Source organism: Paralichthys olivaceus, chromosome 8 (assembly GCF_024713975.1).
Source record: "Paralichthys olivaceus isolate ysfri-2021 chromosome 8, ASM2471397v2, whole genome shotgun sequence".
NCBI lineage: Eukaryota > Metazoa > Chordata > Actinopteri > Pleuronectiformes > Paralichthyidae > Paralichthys > Paralichthys olivaceus.
In genome coordinates this window covers 8795662-8813774 of record NC_091100.1, presented here as the reverse complement: position 1 = coordinate 8813774, position 18113 = coordinate 8795662, and the positions used below count along the sequence as shown (strand labels likewise).

The window sequence follows — 18113 nt, the reverse complement described above, 5'->3', positions numbered from 1 at the left end:
GTTGTTGTTGTTGTTTTTGTTAATAATAATTAATTTCAAGAGGAATGTTTTGTTTTCACAGTTTACTCTGATTTATACATATTTACTTTATTGTGATGCCTTAAGTTTCTATTTTTGTTCATGTGTTTGTAAGCAATTCTATAAAGATGAAAAAAAGATCATGTCTTTGATATTTTAGTCAATTAATATAATTGTATATTTTACTTTCATTTATTGCCCACCGTTTTTATTACAGTTAGTTTATTATGGTCTTCTATTTATATTTTCATTATGGTTATCATATACATGTGTACATGTCTATTGCCATCAGACTTGTGGTTGGGTTACGCCTACAATATTTTGAATATTTATCCTATATATTCTCATTTGTAAGTGAAACTGTTAAAGTTAAAAAAATAAACGGATGGTTAAAATTTTTATTTAGAGGTGTACAAAAATTACACGTGTTTTAACTGTTATAATCAATTACTATTCTGATCGCTTTGTCTATAATTGTCTTAAAATTATGAAACTGTTTCTCAAAGCCCAACCCCCTGTTATCAAATGTTTATCTAACAGTCCAAAAGTCAAATGTATTCAGTTTATAATCATATATGAAAAAGAAAAGCATCAAAACCCCCATATTTGAGGAAGCTGTAATAAATAGCAATACTTGGTAATTCATTTTCTGTGGACAAATGTATCGACTTGTCATTGCAGCTTTATTTTGTAGTATAGAAACATACCAGTCCACTGTCACAAAAATCTCATGATGCAATTTTTCACCACTTGATAAACTCCAAGTGAGAAAAGATGAACTGAGGCTTTTACATCTAAATCAGAGAAACAAATACATCCAGTCTATGGTAATAATTTTACTTTATTTAAATGGTTAGGCGAGCATTAAAGAAAAACCCTTTTCTTCTATAGTTACTTAAATAACTGCATACATTTCAAACATTCCAAAATGAAAATATACAACCATTTATGAAGAAGTTTCTGTGTCCTTCTGTGTTAGGTCCCAACCATCTTCACATTGTCAAGCAGTCAACATAAAAAAGTTCTCAAGTGGCAAAAATCATACATAGCTCCTCATGATCCAGTGATCTTCATCCGCACCTTGAATTAAAGAAGCTAAAAGATGCATTCAGTGTTCTTTACTTTCTTCTGTTTCTGAGTTCTTCAAAAGTGGATTTTTTCTGGGGATCAACACCAGCTGACGAACCTACAAAATCTCCAATCATATATTTATGTCACACAGATGATGATGAAAGCTGTTGGTTGATCTTAAAGACAGTGATTTTCTTATGAGTCACTACTCAAAGCTCATGCCTTTACACAATCAAGAGTCCTTGTCCTTGTTTCCAGGAAAACACGAGAAAACGGTGCGTAAACAAAAGTATATGGTCAGAAGTGTTCTACAGTGTGTGTGTGTGTGTGTGTGTAGACTGGCTCATAACAAGGCGTAACAAGGCGATTCCTGGGGTCAGGCTGGAGTGATGAAGAAGCGTAGTTGGTGGAGGATTTGAGGAGATCGACAATTTTTAAATTTCTGACATTAGAGCTAAATTATATTAAGATTTTGCTCCTAGTGTAAAGACTCTTCCTTAAAAAACATGAACATACACATCTATTCATATACATTTGTATGAGCTAAAAGCGTCCAGCTCATCCTCCTCTGAATAGGTTATTTAGTCTGTCCAGCTCCTTGCAGTTATCCATGGTCTGGTGCTCTGCCTTCTTGCGCATGCGGTCATCCCTGTACACCTTGGCAGCGTACAGCAGGTCTGTTTCTGGATGAGACCAGAAGGAAAGCACCATGAGTGGTACAACAAAACAGACACTGTTAGTGATGCCATTAGTGAATTCAGAAAGTTACTTTTGAGCATGTGTTTAAGCACTCACTTGTCTGTCGCTCCTTCCAACAGTTATTTCTGACATTAGCTACATAATCCTCCTCCACATTTTTCTCGATCTGCTGCAGCGCCGAGCCTTTAAACTCAGACTTGAAATCTTTACTGACATAGTAGTCGACGTGCAGGTTTTCTGTCTGTCGCTTTAAGGTCTGACCCGTGGACCTGGAAGAGAGGATGAGAGACAGATGACATTTTCTACCAAAAATATGTGAAAAGAGCATCTAATTGGGCACAATGAATGCAAATGTGAAAGAAATGTTACATAAAGGCTGGATAAGAAACTACCTCTAAAGAGTGCATGACACAAAGGTCCTGTTCAGACTTGATATAAACATCACAGCTTGTGGTCAGATCTCTTAGGACGGATGTTTATATCAGGTCTGAATAGGGTCAAAGTTTGCTGAAGACAGATGTCTGTGCATAAATATGTTAAAAGGTAAAAATAAGATAAAATAGTTTGTGTGTTTCAAATCTATCAGGTAAAGCATTAATGAAATTATTGTTGTAGTCAATTTTTGAGATATGACAAGTGAATGTCACATATAGGATTTATAACTCTGTGTGTGTGTGTGTGTGTGTGTGTGTGTGTGTGTGTGTGTGTGTGTGTGTGTGTGTGTGTGTGTGTGTGTGTGTACACTTACGGTCTAGAGTAGAGGCTGTAAGGTGGGGGGGAAACCATCATCTGGCTCAGTATCGACACTAATATCAGGACCACAATGGGCATCAACTGGATAATCATTGAGAAACCACCCTGGAGACAAACACAGTCCTTCATTTTCAACTACACAGGTTTTATATAGGGAAATTTACACATGTAGCTTTGCAGAGTTGTGTTGTATATGTGTAGTGTTACACGTGTGCTAATAACAAAGTATGTATTTCTTAAAACATTTGAGATACAAGAACTTAAACCATCTACGTACATCTCCTCTTTCTTCTGTTCTCTCTTGTCGGTGATCTGTCTGATGGCTGTAGCTCGTTCTGCCGTTGGTGAAGGTGTGTGCACTTGCTGCAGAAAGAAATAATATTGATTATTGTTGTCAGAAACAAGTTTACAGGATACGTCAACTATATGTTCCTGCTGGAAACATTAGGCCAGAAGTGTAATTATGGTAAACAAATCAGACGCAAACATCCCAACGAAACCAAACACATCTAACGGTTTGATTTAAAACCAATTATTAGAACCACGAGTGGTGGCAAAATTTAGCATTTTTGCTGAAGGCACAAGACAAGAGGTACTAGATTCTGTTAGTCACAAATGAATCTCAACAGAGACATGCATTCAAGTGCTTTGTCATGCGTGGATTTCTTCTACCACATAAAGGATTCCATTCATTTTTCATTCTTAGTGTAGGTAGGGTGTGCACCAATAAAAGTGATAAAAGTACTGCATTGATAACATGGCAATAAAAATAATATTCTCGAGTCAAATTATTTATATAGTTCAAGTAATAACAGCAAATAAGTAATAATAATAATAATAATAATAAGTGGAAATGATGAGTTATGAAACCCTTTAGTGTCTGAGCACTTACACGAAGGGAAACCTCCTCCGAAGAACATGTTGAAGAGGTCCTCAGGAGTGATGTCGGCCTCAAAGCCCCTGTGGAAGTCGAAGCCTGCTCCATGTGAGTGACCCGAGCTGCTTGGCTCCTCCCCTCCTGTCAAGTCATACTGCCGTCGTTTGTCTGGGTTGCTCAGCACTGCATACGCATTACCAATCTCTGGAGGACAACACAGTTAAGAGATAAATTCTTTGATAATCAACAGACTAGGTCACTAACCAGGATTTTAGTCATGATAATCTGTCTCTCTGGTTCAAAGGTTTTATTTGTCATCTGCACAACAGATACAGCGTACAGGTTGGCAATGAAAATCTTAAATCCCGGTGTCTTACAGGCGATGCCATCTTAGGTCCACAAAATAGAAGAAACTTTACTAGAATCAACAGCTGTGAGTCAAGGGTCAAATCTATAGTACATTACATACAGTATTTTCAAACATCACTGCACCCACTTTTGAAGGCCTCTGTTGCTCCGTGTGCATGATTTTTGTCCGGATGGAACTTTAGCGCTAATTTCCTGTAGGCTTTCTTGAGCTCATCCTCACTGGCTTCTTTACTGACGCCGAGCACTTCATAATAGTCCTTACACCGCTTTATTCTGAAAGAGAGAGACAGTGAGTATGAAAATAGGACTGTGGATTATATTTGAAATGTAGGTGCTCTTGTTGTTCTCTCTTTCTAAACAACAGAGCCAGGTCCTGACCTTTCTCACACACACACACACACACACACACACACACACACACACACACACACACACACACACACACACACACACACACACACACACACACACACACACACACACACACACACACACACACACACACACACACACAAATTCTATGAAACAATATAAGGACAAAAAGTTGACAATTAAATATTATTACCAATCACTTAATAATGACAAGAGTAGGGTGACTGATGAAGTCACAGGAGACTCTAATGTAATCAATAATCAACCAGTCTTGTGTTGTTGTTTTTTTATAAAGACATGATGCAGTTTTCAACCCACTGAGGGTTCCTCTGAGGACTTTCTTTAGCACACCAGGGAAAGGTTGACTGACTAAGTTTAATATGAATTCACCAGCAGGATTGCTTAACAACTGTCATCTTAGAGACGAACACAATTTGCTTCAGAGGCTCATATTGCCATCAGCAGTGTTCTGATGATGTATATGTGGGTGATATGCAGCAACTGCATTACACGTTCTAATTTTGGTCTAAAATTAGAGCATGTAGTGGTTACCTACTATCTAGTTCACACCACCAAATGTCTCGGCTCCCCTCGTGAGCAACATACAACACTAACGTTCCCATAGCAATAGCTGTGTGCAAAACACTGCAGCAAAAACAGTGTCGTCCTTGAGCCCCAGCTGAAAGGTTTAGTTGAGTGTGATAGAAGCAGTGCTGCTTCCACAGGGCTATATGTAGGAAAGCAGCAAAATGGAAGACTAAAGTGTGTCTCCAGTACCAGTTATGCTGCTCTCAGACATGCACTGAACTCTGGACATTTACCTGAATTTATCTGGAGGGGCTGTGTGTGGGAACGCAAATGTCCCAAGTCAGTTGCTCTGGACATGTTCGAGGACTTTTCTTGCCAGAGAATATGAGATTACAGCAGGAAAAATGTGAGAAGGCCTTGCAACAGAAAAAATACAATTTTTTTGACAAAGATGTCAACTTGGAAAGACGAAGAGTCGAGAGGTTTAGTGAAAAGGGCTGACCTCATCAGCAGGACCATGTCCTGCCTTCTGCATGATAAACCCTGCCACCCCTCACCTGAATGTCCTGGACACAATCCTGTTGTTGCGTCTAATCCGGACAATCTCCTGCTGCTTTTTTCAGACGTTAAATGCAAAAGTGTCTGAAAATGTTTGGACCCAATTTTTCAGACATTCCCCAGAGTTTGTCCAGAGGACGTAGTGAATGCTTGAATTCTTACCTTTGCACACCTTCCACCTGGTCTTTGGTGAAGCCTTTAGCCGAATCACCTCCTCCAGATTCTTGGCTTTCCCTGTCTGGTCGGGCGCCGGTGCTGTCCGAGCTTTCTGTTGGTCTCCTTCTGTATGCGCCATTACCCGCAGAGCTCCCATTCTTCGTTAATGCATCCAACAAAGCTGAAGAAGAGATGAAATAGTAACAGGGACTTTTTTTGTGATAAGCTCAAGCTGGAACATTCAGCCTTAAATCTCTTAATTTTAAGCTTCATTAATAAAAGACAAGAAAATAAATTGTGCAAATAAGTGTGAGGGAGGCACTGGCTCTAGTCACACAGTGGGGAAACTTGTGACTACAAAGTGCGAAAGAGTTTAGTTCATTCTAAAACTCTGCATCAACATTTCCAGGTCACTGTGAATGAAGGGCATGATATTTTTCAGCGGGCCATCCTGTGCAAACTACTAACTGCAAATCATTCTTCATTCTCGACAGGATATCGAAGCAGAGAGAGGAGCTGAGATTAGCAGGTTAACATGTTAACATGTGGATTAATACCTAACTTTAAAAATAACTGAGTCAATTGACCATTTACCATAGTCTTTCCATTTCACACTAAAAGTCACATTCACTTATTCAAACAGAACTTCTATATGCTGCACTTCTTTAACACACACCACTCACCAGCCTTCTGGTTAATGGACGGCCCACTCTAACTCCTGAGCCACAGCCACGGAAATGGCAACTCCAAAGTACAGGTTTTTTGTTCTAGTAAAGGACTAATCGGGTGAATACAGGAGGTTGTTGATACATATATATATATATATATATATCTTTTTGTGAATCGCTTTACATTGCAATGCTCATCTTGTGGTGTGTTCATTGGACATGTCATCACAAAAAAGCCACAACTCAACCTCTCCCCTTTGGCTGCAATTTCTCCTGCCCCTGGCCAAGCAGGTTGATAATTATAACATATATCTCGTATATATATGTATATACATTTTTAACCTCTTCACTCTTGAGATCCATATTTGTCAATGTATAAAGCAATCTAATTTGTCCAGTCTCCCTTATTATCACTTCTGGTTTATCGGTTTCAGATGCAGAAGTAAAATACACTCACACAAAAAGAAGAAGTCGCAGCAGTGCAAATATAAGTATCATTTTTGGGAAAATCTAGTTTCAGCATCATTTTCCTAAACACGCATTCACTGCTAGTTTGACCCTGCAAGTAAACACAGACACTAACAGTTAAAACTGAGGTGCAAGCAAATAACTATATTGAAGTGTAGTACAATGGTATGTCTCACTATTTATCATCTCAATGGACAAGGTATGATGAAACACCTGTGAAATGGAGTGATTAAGGCATTAACCATGTCACCGTCACCACTGCTGCCTATGTTTATCTTTATTTCACTTTATCTTGTATTTTAAGTTTTACTCTTGCCCTCCTTTCACTTGTTTTTTTCAAATACAAATACATCTGCTGTAACATCATTTTTACAGGCTATGTACATCTTTAGTTTTTCATCTTTAAATCTGTCTTTATATTTGTCTCTGATACGCCGCCTCGGTCACGTGTGTCTTTCAGTCACCTTACTCTTAAAACATCTGTACTGTCAGTATCTCCAGTAGCACACACTTCTTTACAGTGGCAGCTTTGTAGTAGTTCTGGTGACTGGACTTTCATCTCACTGCTCTTGTGTTTGACTGTCTCATGTGATACTGGCCTACATTTCCCTCTGGATCAATAAAGTATGTATCTATCCAGCTGTCTATCTTACAATCACTCACCATACTATGTATTAAAGAGCCTTTGTGAGTCCCACCTCAGACATCTGTGAGTCCTGGATTAACCCATCACATGGAGGCTCTCTCCGGGTCATCCAGTTTAAAGATTGGCACCTGACTCTGTTGATCTCCCCCTCCCCTCATCCTACGTCCCCCTCCGGCCTCCACAGGCCTGCTCTGCCCTCACCTGTAAACCAAACCTGCCCAACACACAGCCTCTCCACTGCACCATCTCCAGGAACCAGCAAGTTAAAATGTAAGCTAGTCAAAGGTCAACCACTCTCCAAGATGCTAACATAAGCAACGGCTAGCATTAGCACTGTCTGGATTTGATCTGACGCGAGTGGAGTCGACCATTTAAACCTCTTGCTGCACAGAAGCATCACTGTGGCTCACCATTCAACACTGTCGTCGCCATGTTCACTCACAGTCACCTTTTTAAAAACGTCGGTTTACTGAGAGCAAAGCTTTAGCTAGGTTAGCTAGCACCACTCCGGAGGCCTCCCAACTGAGCCCGGTGTGTCGCTCTGCTTCCTGTCTGTGAGGCCACAGTTCACCAGTGACTCGTGTTGACAGGGGAACACGTATTTGTTACTGTCACACAACAGACCACCGGGGTTCTGGTGCGGTGCGCGTCATGTTAGGCAACGTTAGCTGCGTGCTAACACCTGGTGGTGTGACAGTACACGCGGAGCGCGGTTAGCTCTGTACCTTTGGCTCTGTCGGTCGGGAACAGCCGCTGCGCTTTGTTCAGGAACTTCACCGCCTGCTCCTTGTCTCCAGCTTCCAGGGCTGAGGTCGCGATATTTAAACACCTCTCTGCCTCGTCTCGGTTCCCTTCCATCTTCTCTCTCCTCTTCCTCCTCCTCCTCCTCCTCCCCCGGCGGAGTCAGCTGATCGGCTCACACACACCACGTGGTCTCCAGCAGCACTGACAGCTGTGTCACAGAAACCTGAAAATCCTCCTCTGCACCATCACACTTTCATTTTGCTCCCTGGCTCACGTTCTACACAGACACTGTGTGTTATTGTTTTAATACATTATAACAAATCGATGTAGAAACTGTCAGTAGTTTAAGATTTTTCAATGTAAAGGGATAATTCACCTAAAAATTAAATGTCACTTATTATCTACTCAACATTGTGCCGATGGAGGGGTGGGTGACGTTTTTGAATCCAAAAACCATTTTAGGAATTTCAGGGGTAACCAGCGTTGCAGCCAAATCAATACAATTGAAGTAAATGGTGACCGATTCCTCAAACGTAAAAAAACAACAGAAGAAAAAACAGAAAATGTCTCCATACTGCTCCTGTGGTGTCATCCAATTATCCGTCAGCCCAGACTTTCAAATATGGCTTGAAACGGAAATGTTTTCAGCTTAAATGTCCTCTGAGAGCCACACACGAATACATGGCTCTAGAGGAGGATAACAGCGGTATTAAAGGGATAGTTCCCAGGAAAATGATCTACACACCACTATGCCGATGGAGGGGTGGGTGAAGTGTTTGTGTCCACAAAACACTTTAGGAGTCTCAGGGGTAAACAGCGTTGCAGCCAAATCCAATAACCATTTGAATCACCACTCCATCTGCATAGCGGTGATTTGATGAGTGAATTAAAAATTTTGGGTGAACTATCTCTTTAAAGTACCAACACTTGTATAAAGATACTTAAGCACGAGTAAAAATTCTTCTTCATCATGTAAAATGCACTTACAGCATTATCGGATTAACGTCCCGGGGCTCCCAGTGTGGAAGTTTGTCACTGGCCTCCATCATAAACTACGGTTCCATTATCTTCCCAGAAACCGACCAGTGCCCCACAGCTAAAATAATTATTTGATCATATGGTGAGTTCATTGAATTTCAACTTGATAGCAGCGAGTTTGATAACTGGTTTAAAGTTGTTTTATTTTTTAAAAAAATGCCCAAAATATAGTGGTACCAGCTTCTCCGAAGACATTATTCACTAGTTTCACAGTTTTCTATTAAAGTTGGTTCATTTATTTGAGGTGTAGTTTTGACTGCCAGGGCAACACAGCAATTTAGATTACATTTTATACACAAAATCAATTAGTGGAGAAAAAGAAATGTATTCAAACGATCATTTCAAACAATTGTGGGTTCTTTTTTTATTAAGCAGTACTACATTGCTCTCAATTTTCTTTTAATTACTTGATAAACACAAAAATGTAATTTATTCAATCACTTCACAACCAACAACCAAAAATATAAACTAAAACATTGACAGTATTAAAACTAGATTTTGACACAGGGTCCCTCCTCAAGAGGGAGCATCTTCTAATGCAAATTATATCGACAGAAACTGAACACCGTAAAGTGGCTTTCAGGGCCACTGGACATTTGCCCACTTTGTCCAATCCAGCCTTGACTAAAAATATCTAAAGTTAAAGTACTCTGATGACCTCCTGGGACTCTTCTTATATCAAATAATTGATACTAGTTCATCAATGTGTAAGTATGATTTTACCATTTTTGCTGGTCAATTTCATTTTAATTACTTAACATAAAGTTAGGTCACTGGAGCCAGGGGTTCCCAAACGTCTCAGCTGACAACCCTCAAAATAACCAGTGCCAGATACTTGTGACCCTCATTCTATGGCTGAATCAGGCAGAAGATATTGATTTGAACTGGTCGGAAAAAGAAAATAAATCACCAACATGGTTATGTTTCCTGTGGTGCTGTAATTCGACTTGCTGCGACTGATGCCATCACTAATCACCATCATCGCCTCAGGGGTCATGTGGGTACAAATAAAATCAGAGGCCTGATGACTTTAAAAAAATATTTTCATGTTTTGATTTTAAACTATTTTGTCTTTTGAGACAGTTTTGGCTAATACACACTTTCTGCTCATCTCTAAAACATTGTTCAACCCCACCCCCCTAGGTGTTCTGCAACCCACGAGGCCCTGACCTCAAATGTGACCTAATGGCTTAGGGCCAGTACCTCTGATCTAAACTTCAGGGGGATATTGCCCCTTCATAGACAGCCAGAGGGCTGTGAGATGATTGAACCCAGAGATTAACAACCACGATAGGCCTCTTGAAAGACACTGTCTTTCAGATTCACAGAATTGAGATTTGTCCAAGAGGCCTATCGTGGTTGTTTTGTGAACAAAGAAAGAAACACAATCGTCTTCTTGCCCTGTATTGACAAAATGGCAAATATTGTTCTGTATGAAGTTTGTTGCCACATTAGCATATATATATGGAGGCCTCTTCTGAAGAGAATCAAAATTCCAATGTGCAGACAAGATGATAGAGACACAAGTGAAATAGCCTCAAACTAAATATCCAATTATTGAAGTGCTCACAGGCTGTAGCGTGATTGAATTAAAACAACAAAAACATTTTAGGGCAGTTCAGTAGCTCAACATCTGAGGCCGCTTCTACTTGTTGCTCTACATTGAATTTCAGTCAGGTTTGTACTTTTTAAACAACACTCTGTGAGGGCTGTTGTGAAACCCCATGTAGAGAAGGTCAAGTTCAGTCACAACACAGCTGAGGGCAGCACAGAGTCGAGAGCAAGAGTCTCAGGCTTTTTTGTGATGACTTTCCTGGGGTCTTTAAGCGGGAGTACGTGAAGGGTGGAGTTTGGCCGCAAAGGAGCCCATAGTGTTGAGCACCGCATGGATGCGGAAATGAAGCCTGGACTCCATGTTGTAGTCTTTGTAGTTCAGCCTACAAATAAGATCACATATAAGCACCCTGTGTAATACGTTAACACCATGACAAACATGCATTTTGCCTCTTTGAACAAACATTTTAAGCAGGGTTCACAATAGTGCAGCTAAGATCTCCTGCTGCATTCTTCATGTGAAAAGCAAACAGCAGAATGTCTTGTCACAATTTTTCTGTCATTTTCCAGAGCTCACGTCTGAAAACAGCTCCAGTGAAACATGGGACTTTAATACTTTTGTTATTTCTGAAACTTCCCTTTTTCATATACTTTAATTTGTCGAATGACATGAAAAACAACCAACCAAACCTGGAACCAACACTTACTTGACATTTTCAATCACTGTGATGGCCGTCTGGATGTCGCCTTTTTGCTTGTGCAGCAGGCCCAGCTCAAACATGGTAAACGGCACCAGATAGTTCTCATGCTTGATCTCATTTTCACTGGAATAAAATAAAATGAAAAGTCACCCCAGAGTTCAAAAGTGCAGCATTACAATGATTCCACTGTCACATTCTAAAATGTTGTTTTAAAAGTTATTGTTCAATGAGCGTTTGGATCAAATGTAGGCAGTCCACTTTAAAATGACCTCACCTGGAGATGACGTGGTTGAAGCACTTCTCAGCCTGGGCCAGAAGACCCAACTGTCTCAGACACAAGCCCTTCATCAGCTGGACGACACACTGGTCATCTACGTGATACTCTGATGGGTCTATGCGTTAAACAAAACAAAATGCTTGTTAGTGTCAGTTTAGCAAGATAAAAGAAATTTAAATTAAAGTTGAACAGTCTCTCTCACTTGGGTCATCTCTGAGCTGCTTCTCTGCTTTTTCCAAGGTGTTCAAAATGCCTTCAGTCAGCTCAGGCCTTTTTCCAACTATTGTGAAGCCGTTCCACACATACATCATTTCCTGTGAAAAGGAAGAAACATGGTCATTGTTTAAAATGGTTTTATGGATTTGTTGATTCATTGAAAGTAGCAGAGTCTGTGCATGTTCTTACCAACGCAGGGACAACCAGTTTCACAGGGTTGGAGGAAATGTACCGCTGGGCCTTCTTTGCTGCAAACTTCTCTGTTGGAATCGATTTCCCAGCGATCCTCAGTCTGAGACCCTCAACCTGCCTATGAGCCATATGTCTCACATTAACTGGATTGATAAACAAAAGAGTAGTGATAGATTATCGTCCTATCCCCCAAACACACCTGAATAAGTCCACCACGTTTTCTCCCAGTTGGGCCACTTCCTCCTCTGGAAGCATGGTCAAGATGGCAGCCTTCTGGAACACATATGTAGCCTACGAGAAAAGAGCAAACAACTTGTTACGAGGGTAAAACAGGAGACATCAGAAATTTGACCTTATGGCAAAGTGAGACTAAAAGTGCTTTGTTATTGTTGCGTGAGCCAATCAGTCATGCTGCACTTTTAAATATATGTAATGAAGACTGTAGGAATTGAATGAAAGAGAAATCTAGCAAAATGTGTATCTTATCCTAATCGATGTCATTATGGCAAAAAACGCTTTGTGAGGTCACAGCAGAATATATATAAAAGATGGACGACGAGTCTCCACTTCCTCCCACTATCCAGAAATGAAACCAAAATATCCTGGATAAGAATGCTGCCATCTAGTGCAGAAGACTTCATTTCAAGCCAGAGTCTGTGCAGTAACGAACAGGGGAAGGAGCCGCAGTATTGAGGTCCCACCAATAAACCCAGGCCACCAATCATGAGTCTCATGTCTCAGCTGTCAATCATGATGTTTTACCCCGTAATTAAAAATCTAACTTACTGGAAAAATGAACTCTGGAATATAAAGTGGGATAAGAACTACTGTAAAGGACAGAAACCATCTTTGAGAAATCTGAATTCAATGTGTATTTTGACTTTTTACTGTGGCTCATGGCCCAGCAGATAACATGGAGAGGCCAGAGACACTTTTGCCTCATTGTCTGACATTTGTGTCAGATCTGAGGAAATTCCCTCAGATATCATATTCATGATAAACAACCTGAGAACAGAGCCTCTGGCAACCGTTGCTGGTTCAGAGGCATAAAACCGTTCCATGAGATACCTGGGACCACTTGCTCTCCTTGCAGAGGAGGTCAGCGTATCGATAAGCCTCCTTCCAGTTCTGTTCAAAGGAGTAGGCCCACATCAGCTCCCAGTAGCAGAGGTGGTGAATCTGATGCCACTCCTGCTGTGCTGCGATACACGCCAGGAACTTCTCCTGGGCCTGCAGAGCAAACCAGACTCAATGAATTTCATTACAACTGCACGAGAGGAGCGTGCATCTGAAGCCAACACATCACAAATACTCACAAAGGTGAAGTTTCCTTTGAGCAATGCAATTCTTGCCGTGTAGAAAAGAATGAGCGCCCCCTAAGGACCAAATACATTAAATTAATTCAAAATGATACAAATGTCACTGGGCAGGGAAATAAAACACAGTATGTGGCATCTTCAGTCAGAATCAGACAAACAAACCACTCACATTAGGGAACTTTTTAATGTAGGGTTCAAGCAAAGCTTCAGACTCAGCCAGGTCTCCTTCACCAGTACCTGATGGACAATAAGAGTGGAGGGAAATTAATTTATAATGAAGCACTCCAAAATAATGTTTTATTTTACATATAAAGAAAAGAAAATGAAAAACACACATACCGAGTATAACTGTGATGTAGAGATGAAACATCAGCAGGGTCAGGGTGCTGAGGATTGAGCGCAGGCCATTACTGGCTGCTCCCTCTCTCAGCTCTGACAACCCCAACTCCTGTTACATGATTATCTAATTATTCTTTGATTTAACATAAAAATATTTATTCCATTAAGCCAAGATGTGATATCAGACAACCCACCCTGTCTCCTGAGAAGCCCAAAAACTCCATCAGCCTGAGGACTCTGGATGGAAGCAGAGACAGCATCTGATAAGAAAAAGAGATGGTTGGTTTATTATGAAACGAATTAACACAGCATGACAATGGTATTTTAAGTCTTCCATTACAATACAAAACAGTTAGCATTTGTTTGTCCCTGACAAACTCCACATACAAGTAACTTAGGTTCTGCATTCCTGCATAGTTTCTGGAGCTCTCACCAGGTTAAAGGATCCAATGCCCATGTTGACGCCTCCTCGAAAATGAATGTGTGTACTCTTCTGTTTTTCCACTTCTTTTGTGACAGTCACCATGGCCTGGCAATCCCTGTTTGAGGAAATGACATGTTGAGTTCCATTGGAATTCTCTCAAATATGATAAGTGCTGTAATTGTCTGTTTAGGACCTTTTCACCACAGGAGACCCCCCCCCCCCCTTCAGGTGTCTTACTTGTAAATCTGATAACTGTTTCGTATTCTCATTCCGCCCTTGATGAAGCCGATGATACTCTCATCTAGGAACGTGAGCGCTGCCTTCTGGAGCAGAACCTCAGCATAGCACAGCTCTGCATGCACCTCCTCTGTGAAGGAAAATTAACTTCAAGGTTAGATAAGAAAATAATAAATCATTTTGAAAATAAAGAAATTAGTAGAGGTTCATTTTAATTAATGCGTTTATAATAAATTATTCGCAGGAATGTTGCAATTCAGAATCACACACATGCTACTTTCTTCATAAGGGGACTGTTGGACCTCTCTCAGTGCCATTCTAATAATGTCATGCATTCAGATCTTGATGTGATAATGTTCAGTTAAATGGGTGGAAGTACGTCATTATCCAAGTGTCATTGAAAGTTTTCTCTGATTTGACATTAGCAAATCAGTTCTGCTCATTATCCAAGGTGAAGAGTCTGAAGACAGTGGTTCACTCACCCTCCGTCATACTGTCAGCTGGTTGTCTGTACCACATGCTGGTCAGAGTCTCCATGATCCCAGTTTTTTTCCGAAATCTACCAAAGTTAAGGAACATGCAACATTTTAACATGAGACCAATTGAGAAGTAGCAGGACAGTGTCCATTAGAAATATTACAAATTAATCTGTATTTAATATCTGACATATTTTCTAGCCTTGCAAGGTCCCCTGTTGTCCCAGTGTAGAATTATGAACTTAAAAAAATACAAGATTTTAATACTATTTCTCCATACCCCTGACACGTCTGCAGGGATTCTCTCAGTGACGTCATGGCGGCATCCATGTCGCTTGGGTCAAAGGTCATGCCTGCCTGCATCACCAAGATGCTGCTGTAGCCCATGGCATGGTACATGCTCTGATTCTTCCTGATGGGGACAGATACAATGATATTTATTTTACTAAACGAAATGAGAGTAATGCCAGCAGTCTGAAGAATCAGCAGCATGTTGAAATCAAAAGTCGGCTGGAGTGTTCTATGCATGTCAAAACTTACCAGGGTTTTAAAACAGCCAGTGCATCAGCAAACCTGTTATTCAGAAAGAGGTCGAGGGCGGCGGCACATTCAGTCAGAGCGGTCTCCAGATCCATTTGAGGTGATCTGAATGAAAGGGAAATGGGTGTTAGGCCTCTACATGTAAATCTGACAGGTTATTAATGGACATCAGGAGGCACAGTATCATCAAAAACTTCCACTTCCTACTTTCGTGTAACCCATGTGAAACTTTGGGTAATTTTTCTTATTCCGCAAACATTCTCTCAGGTACAACTCTGTGTTAATCTGAAGATGTAAAAAGTGCATTCTGTCGCTGAGCAGATTGTGTGAAGGTACATGGAGGAGTCAGACAGCTCATCACTCACTGATCATAGCGTGTGGTCGTGTAAATAGAGAACACACGTCAAAGGAGTGCTTTGATGCATTCTTGCTATATACAATGAAATGGATGTGCACAGGGGCCAATGTGGGCTTAAGGGCCCCAGTTTCCTACATATGTAGTGAAATAATTATTTTTTAAAAAACAAATAAATCACTATTCGTTAGTTCTGAAAAGGTATTATGTGGGGGGGATCAAATGACCTTGTCACAACAAAATCATACTGTGGAAAACGATGGTTTCTTCTTAGGTTTGGTCAAGACTGAGGAGCAAGTTTATCAAACGTGTGAAGAGACAATCAACAGATATCATACGATGTCTGATGAGAATAATAAAGTGCTTTTAAATAATCAGTTTTTTAGAAGCAGCGTTGTTACTCATTAAAAATACCGCACAAGAAAACATCAAGATAAAACAACAGAGCATTTTTAATGTCACTTACATCGTTTCCTCACTGGGAAGGTTTAGCTCCACCTGGGAAAAAGAATACAAAATATACAGAGATTAATTTTCCTAAACCCAGACAAAGCCTGATTACCATTATTAATCATCTTTAATGAATTTAAAGCAGTCAAACGCATACATGCTGGTGTGTAGACAATAAAATACCTTCACAGTCATGCATCTGTGCCAGTTTATCCCTTGCTGGTCAACTACACGGATGATGTCTTGCTTTGTAAAAATCATACTTGGCAACACGGAGAAATTGTGCATGTGATGGGTGAGATGTGGGTGAAGTTTACACGCGGTTGCATGATCAAATTAAATGAAAACCCCAAGTGGTCATTACGCAGCTGCACAGAGTTGACGCACGGTGCAAACGGAGCCTACCTGCTGCATTGAATTATCCTTCGTCTCCATTGGATGCTGAGGGTTTTTTGCGCCGAGGTGAAAGTGCCACTTAAATACAGTACATGTGCCTCCACCCGGACAAACTGATAATGTGACCTGCCGCAGTATTTATCTGCTCAAAAAACGGGAGTGGCCACATCTGAAGTCCAGCCCACGTTGTATTCCTTCCTCCTCATGCCACAGAACATGAAGCAGGACTACATCAGGGTTTCTCTCCTCCTGAGCAGCACTGACAAGAAATAGTTCATCACTTCCAGAGATGATCATTTAAGGAACAGTTCCAAGTCCTGTTTACAAGCCAAAAAGTGTTTAAAAGCTTGTTATATGTTTTTGTATTTGGGATTTTATTTTGAAAAGTAACAAGTAACCTCAGCTGTCAGATAAATGAACCTGAGTAAAAGTACAGCACTCAAGCAATGATAAACAGAGGCAGTGATACTGAGGCGTCTCAATCACAAATCACCACTGTGTCATCCAGGGACAAATTCCCCCAGTCACCCGATAACTAGTCATCAATGGTTTTACTCAACTCTGTCAGGACAAAGGCTGTTTTACTTTTTGGTCATTATCTCTGAATATGTGCATACATGTGATGTCCCTTTATAACTCATTCTCCCTGGTGGTTTTGTCATTTCTCCTGCTGCGCTGCCCTTTGCTCATTGAAGACTTTTTTTTTTCTTAAAATACACGATCATTTCAAGGACTTGGGATGAGGCCTGAACCCGTTTGCACAAGCAAGATAAACAGATGATTGATAAAATACGAAACATACGTTTGTAATGTATTCTCATTGTGTTAGATAAGAGGAAATTTGGATGTCACACATTTTAATACAGTTTCATCTATTTTCTTGCAGTGGGATCCCCTCTCAGAAACAACCATGACAACATAAATATTGTATCTTAATCACATGTAATAGTTTACTTGTTCCCATCGGCCCGAATAAAAAACAGACAAAAACTTCCTTGAATAAATGTGGTCATGATATGCACACACTACTTGACAGATCTATTCCAGCCATTATTTATATGTTTCTTATTCTACAACAAAAAAACATCTTATATTTGGTGAGAGACATACTGTACCTTTCCTCATACAAAATACTTATTTAAACCATGATGGAACTAGTTTATTCAACTGGCAATGCACAAAAGGGGAGCTTGGATGAACTGGGACAGACAGGGATCCAGCACAGCCAGCAATGGCCCTATGGGCACAATATCAACCTTGTCAGCCCAGGAGAGAGACATAAAGTGGCACACAGGGCCTCAGCTGCTAGTCACAGCCCGCGACCTGCAGCTGATGGCCGAGGCCAGATACAGTTCTAATATCAGAGTCGTCCAAGCAAGTGGTCATGATGGATGGAGCTCACTGTCCCCTAGAAAAGTCCGGATGGAGGAGGCACATGAGCGTAAGAGGGCTAAATATCTCAATCTGGTGGAGGAGTGCAGAAGCCAGGGGTGGAGGGCCTTCTGTGAGCACATTGAGTTGGGCTGCAGGGGCTTCTGCACCAGACTGTCGGAGAGATTGCAGGAGAGAAGAGCCACCAAGAACATCACAGAAGCTGCGGTAAACCTTCCAGGTGGCAGTGGATCAGCTACTTGCTGCCTACATGCCGGGTACTGATAACCCCTGGCTGAGT

General features: G+C 40.7%; 2 protein-coding genes across 2 annotated transcripts; both read right to left on the bottom strand.

The window, feature by feature from the left end:
• Positions 1-841: 841 nt before the first annotated feature.
• Positions 842-8182, bottom strand: dnajb14 (DnaJ heat shock protein family (Hsp40) member B14). Its single transcript, XM_069530982.1, has 8 exons — positions 7909-8182; positions 5408-5582; positions 3915-4060; positions 3434-3622; positions 2819-2904; positions 2537-2646; positions 1885-2057; positions 842-1772 (listed from the first exon to the last, which is right to left on the bottom strand). Exons 1-8 carry the CDS (start codon positions 8039-8041, stop codon positions 1648-1650), a joined length of 1137 nt encoding a protein of 378 aa, XP_069387083.1. The 5' UTR covers positions 8042-8182; the 3' UTR covers positions 842-1647.
• A 1122-nt stretch (positions 8183-9304) lies between these two features.
• LOC109638375 (tetratricopeptide repeat protein 39B) lies at positions 9305-16589 on the bottom strand. The gene is made up of 18 exons (XM_020101351.2): positions 16451-16589; positions 16062-16093; positions 15241-15345; positions 14981-15112; positions 14707-14783; positions 14225-14354; positions 13997-14102; positions 13758-13823; positions 13564-13672; positions 13394-13461; positions 13222-13281; positions 12974-13135; positions 12105-12196; positions 11903-12023; positions 11700-11811; positions 11495-11612; positions 11227-11343; positions 9305-10902 (listed from the first exon to the last, which is right to left on the bottom strand). The coding sequence occupies exons 1-18, from the start codon at positions 16478-16480 to the stop codon at positions 10788-10790; spliced, it is 1752 nt and encodes a 583-aa protein (XP_019956910.2). The 5' UTR covers positions 16481-16589; the 3' UTR covers positions 9305-10787.
• Between the last annotated feature and the right edge of the window lie 1524 nt (positions 16590-18113).

Bases quoted from the DNA above. Each gene is read 5' to 3' on its own strand.
- dnajb14 (XM_069530982.1), bottom strand. From the start codon at position 8,041: ATGGAAGGGAACCGAGACGAGGCAGAGAGGTGTTTAAATATCGCGACC. The intron at 5,583-7,908 runs GTACAGAGCTAA...TCTCTTCTTCAG, and splicing joins CCCGACCGACAGAGCCAAAG to CTTTGTTGGATGCATTAACG. The intron at 1,773-1,884 runs GTGAGTGCTTAA...GGTCTCATCCAG, and splicing joins TTGGAAGGAGCGACAGACAA to AAACAGACCTGCTGTACGCT.
- LOC109638375 (XM_020101351.2), bottom strand. From the start codon at position 16,480: ATGGAGACGAAGGATAATTCAATGCAGCAG. The intron at 13,824-13,996 runs GTGAGAGCTCCA...TTTTCTTATCAG, and splicing joins GCATTGGATCCTTTAACCTG to ATGCTGTCTCTGCTTCCATC. The intron at 11,812-11,902 runs GTAAGAACATGC...TCCTTTTCACAG, and splicing joins AACTGGTTGTCCCTGCGTTG to GAAATGATGTATGTGTGGAA.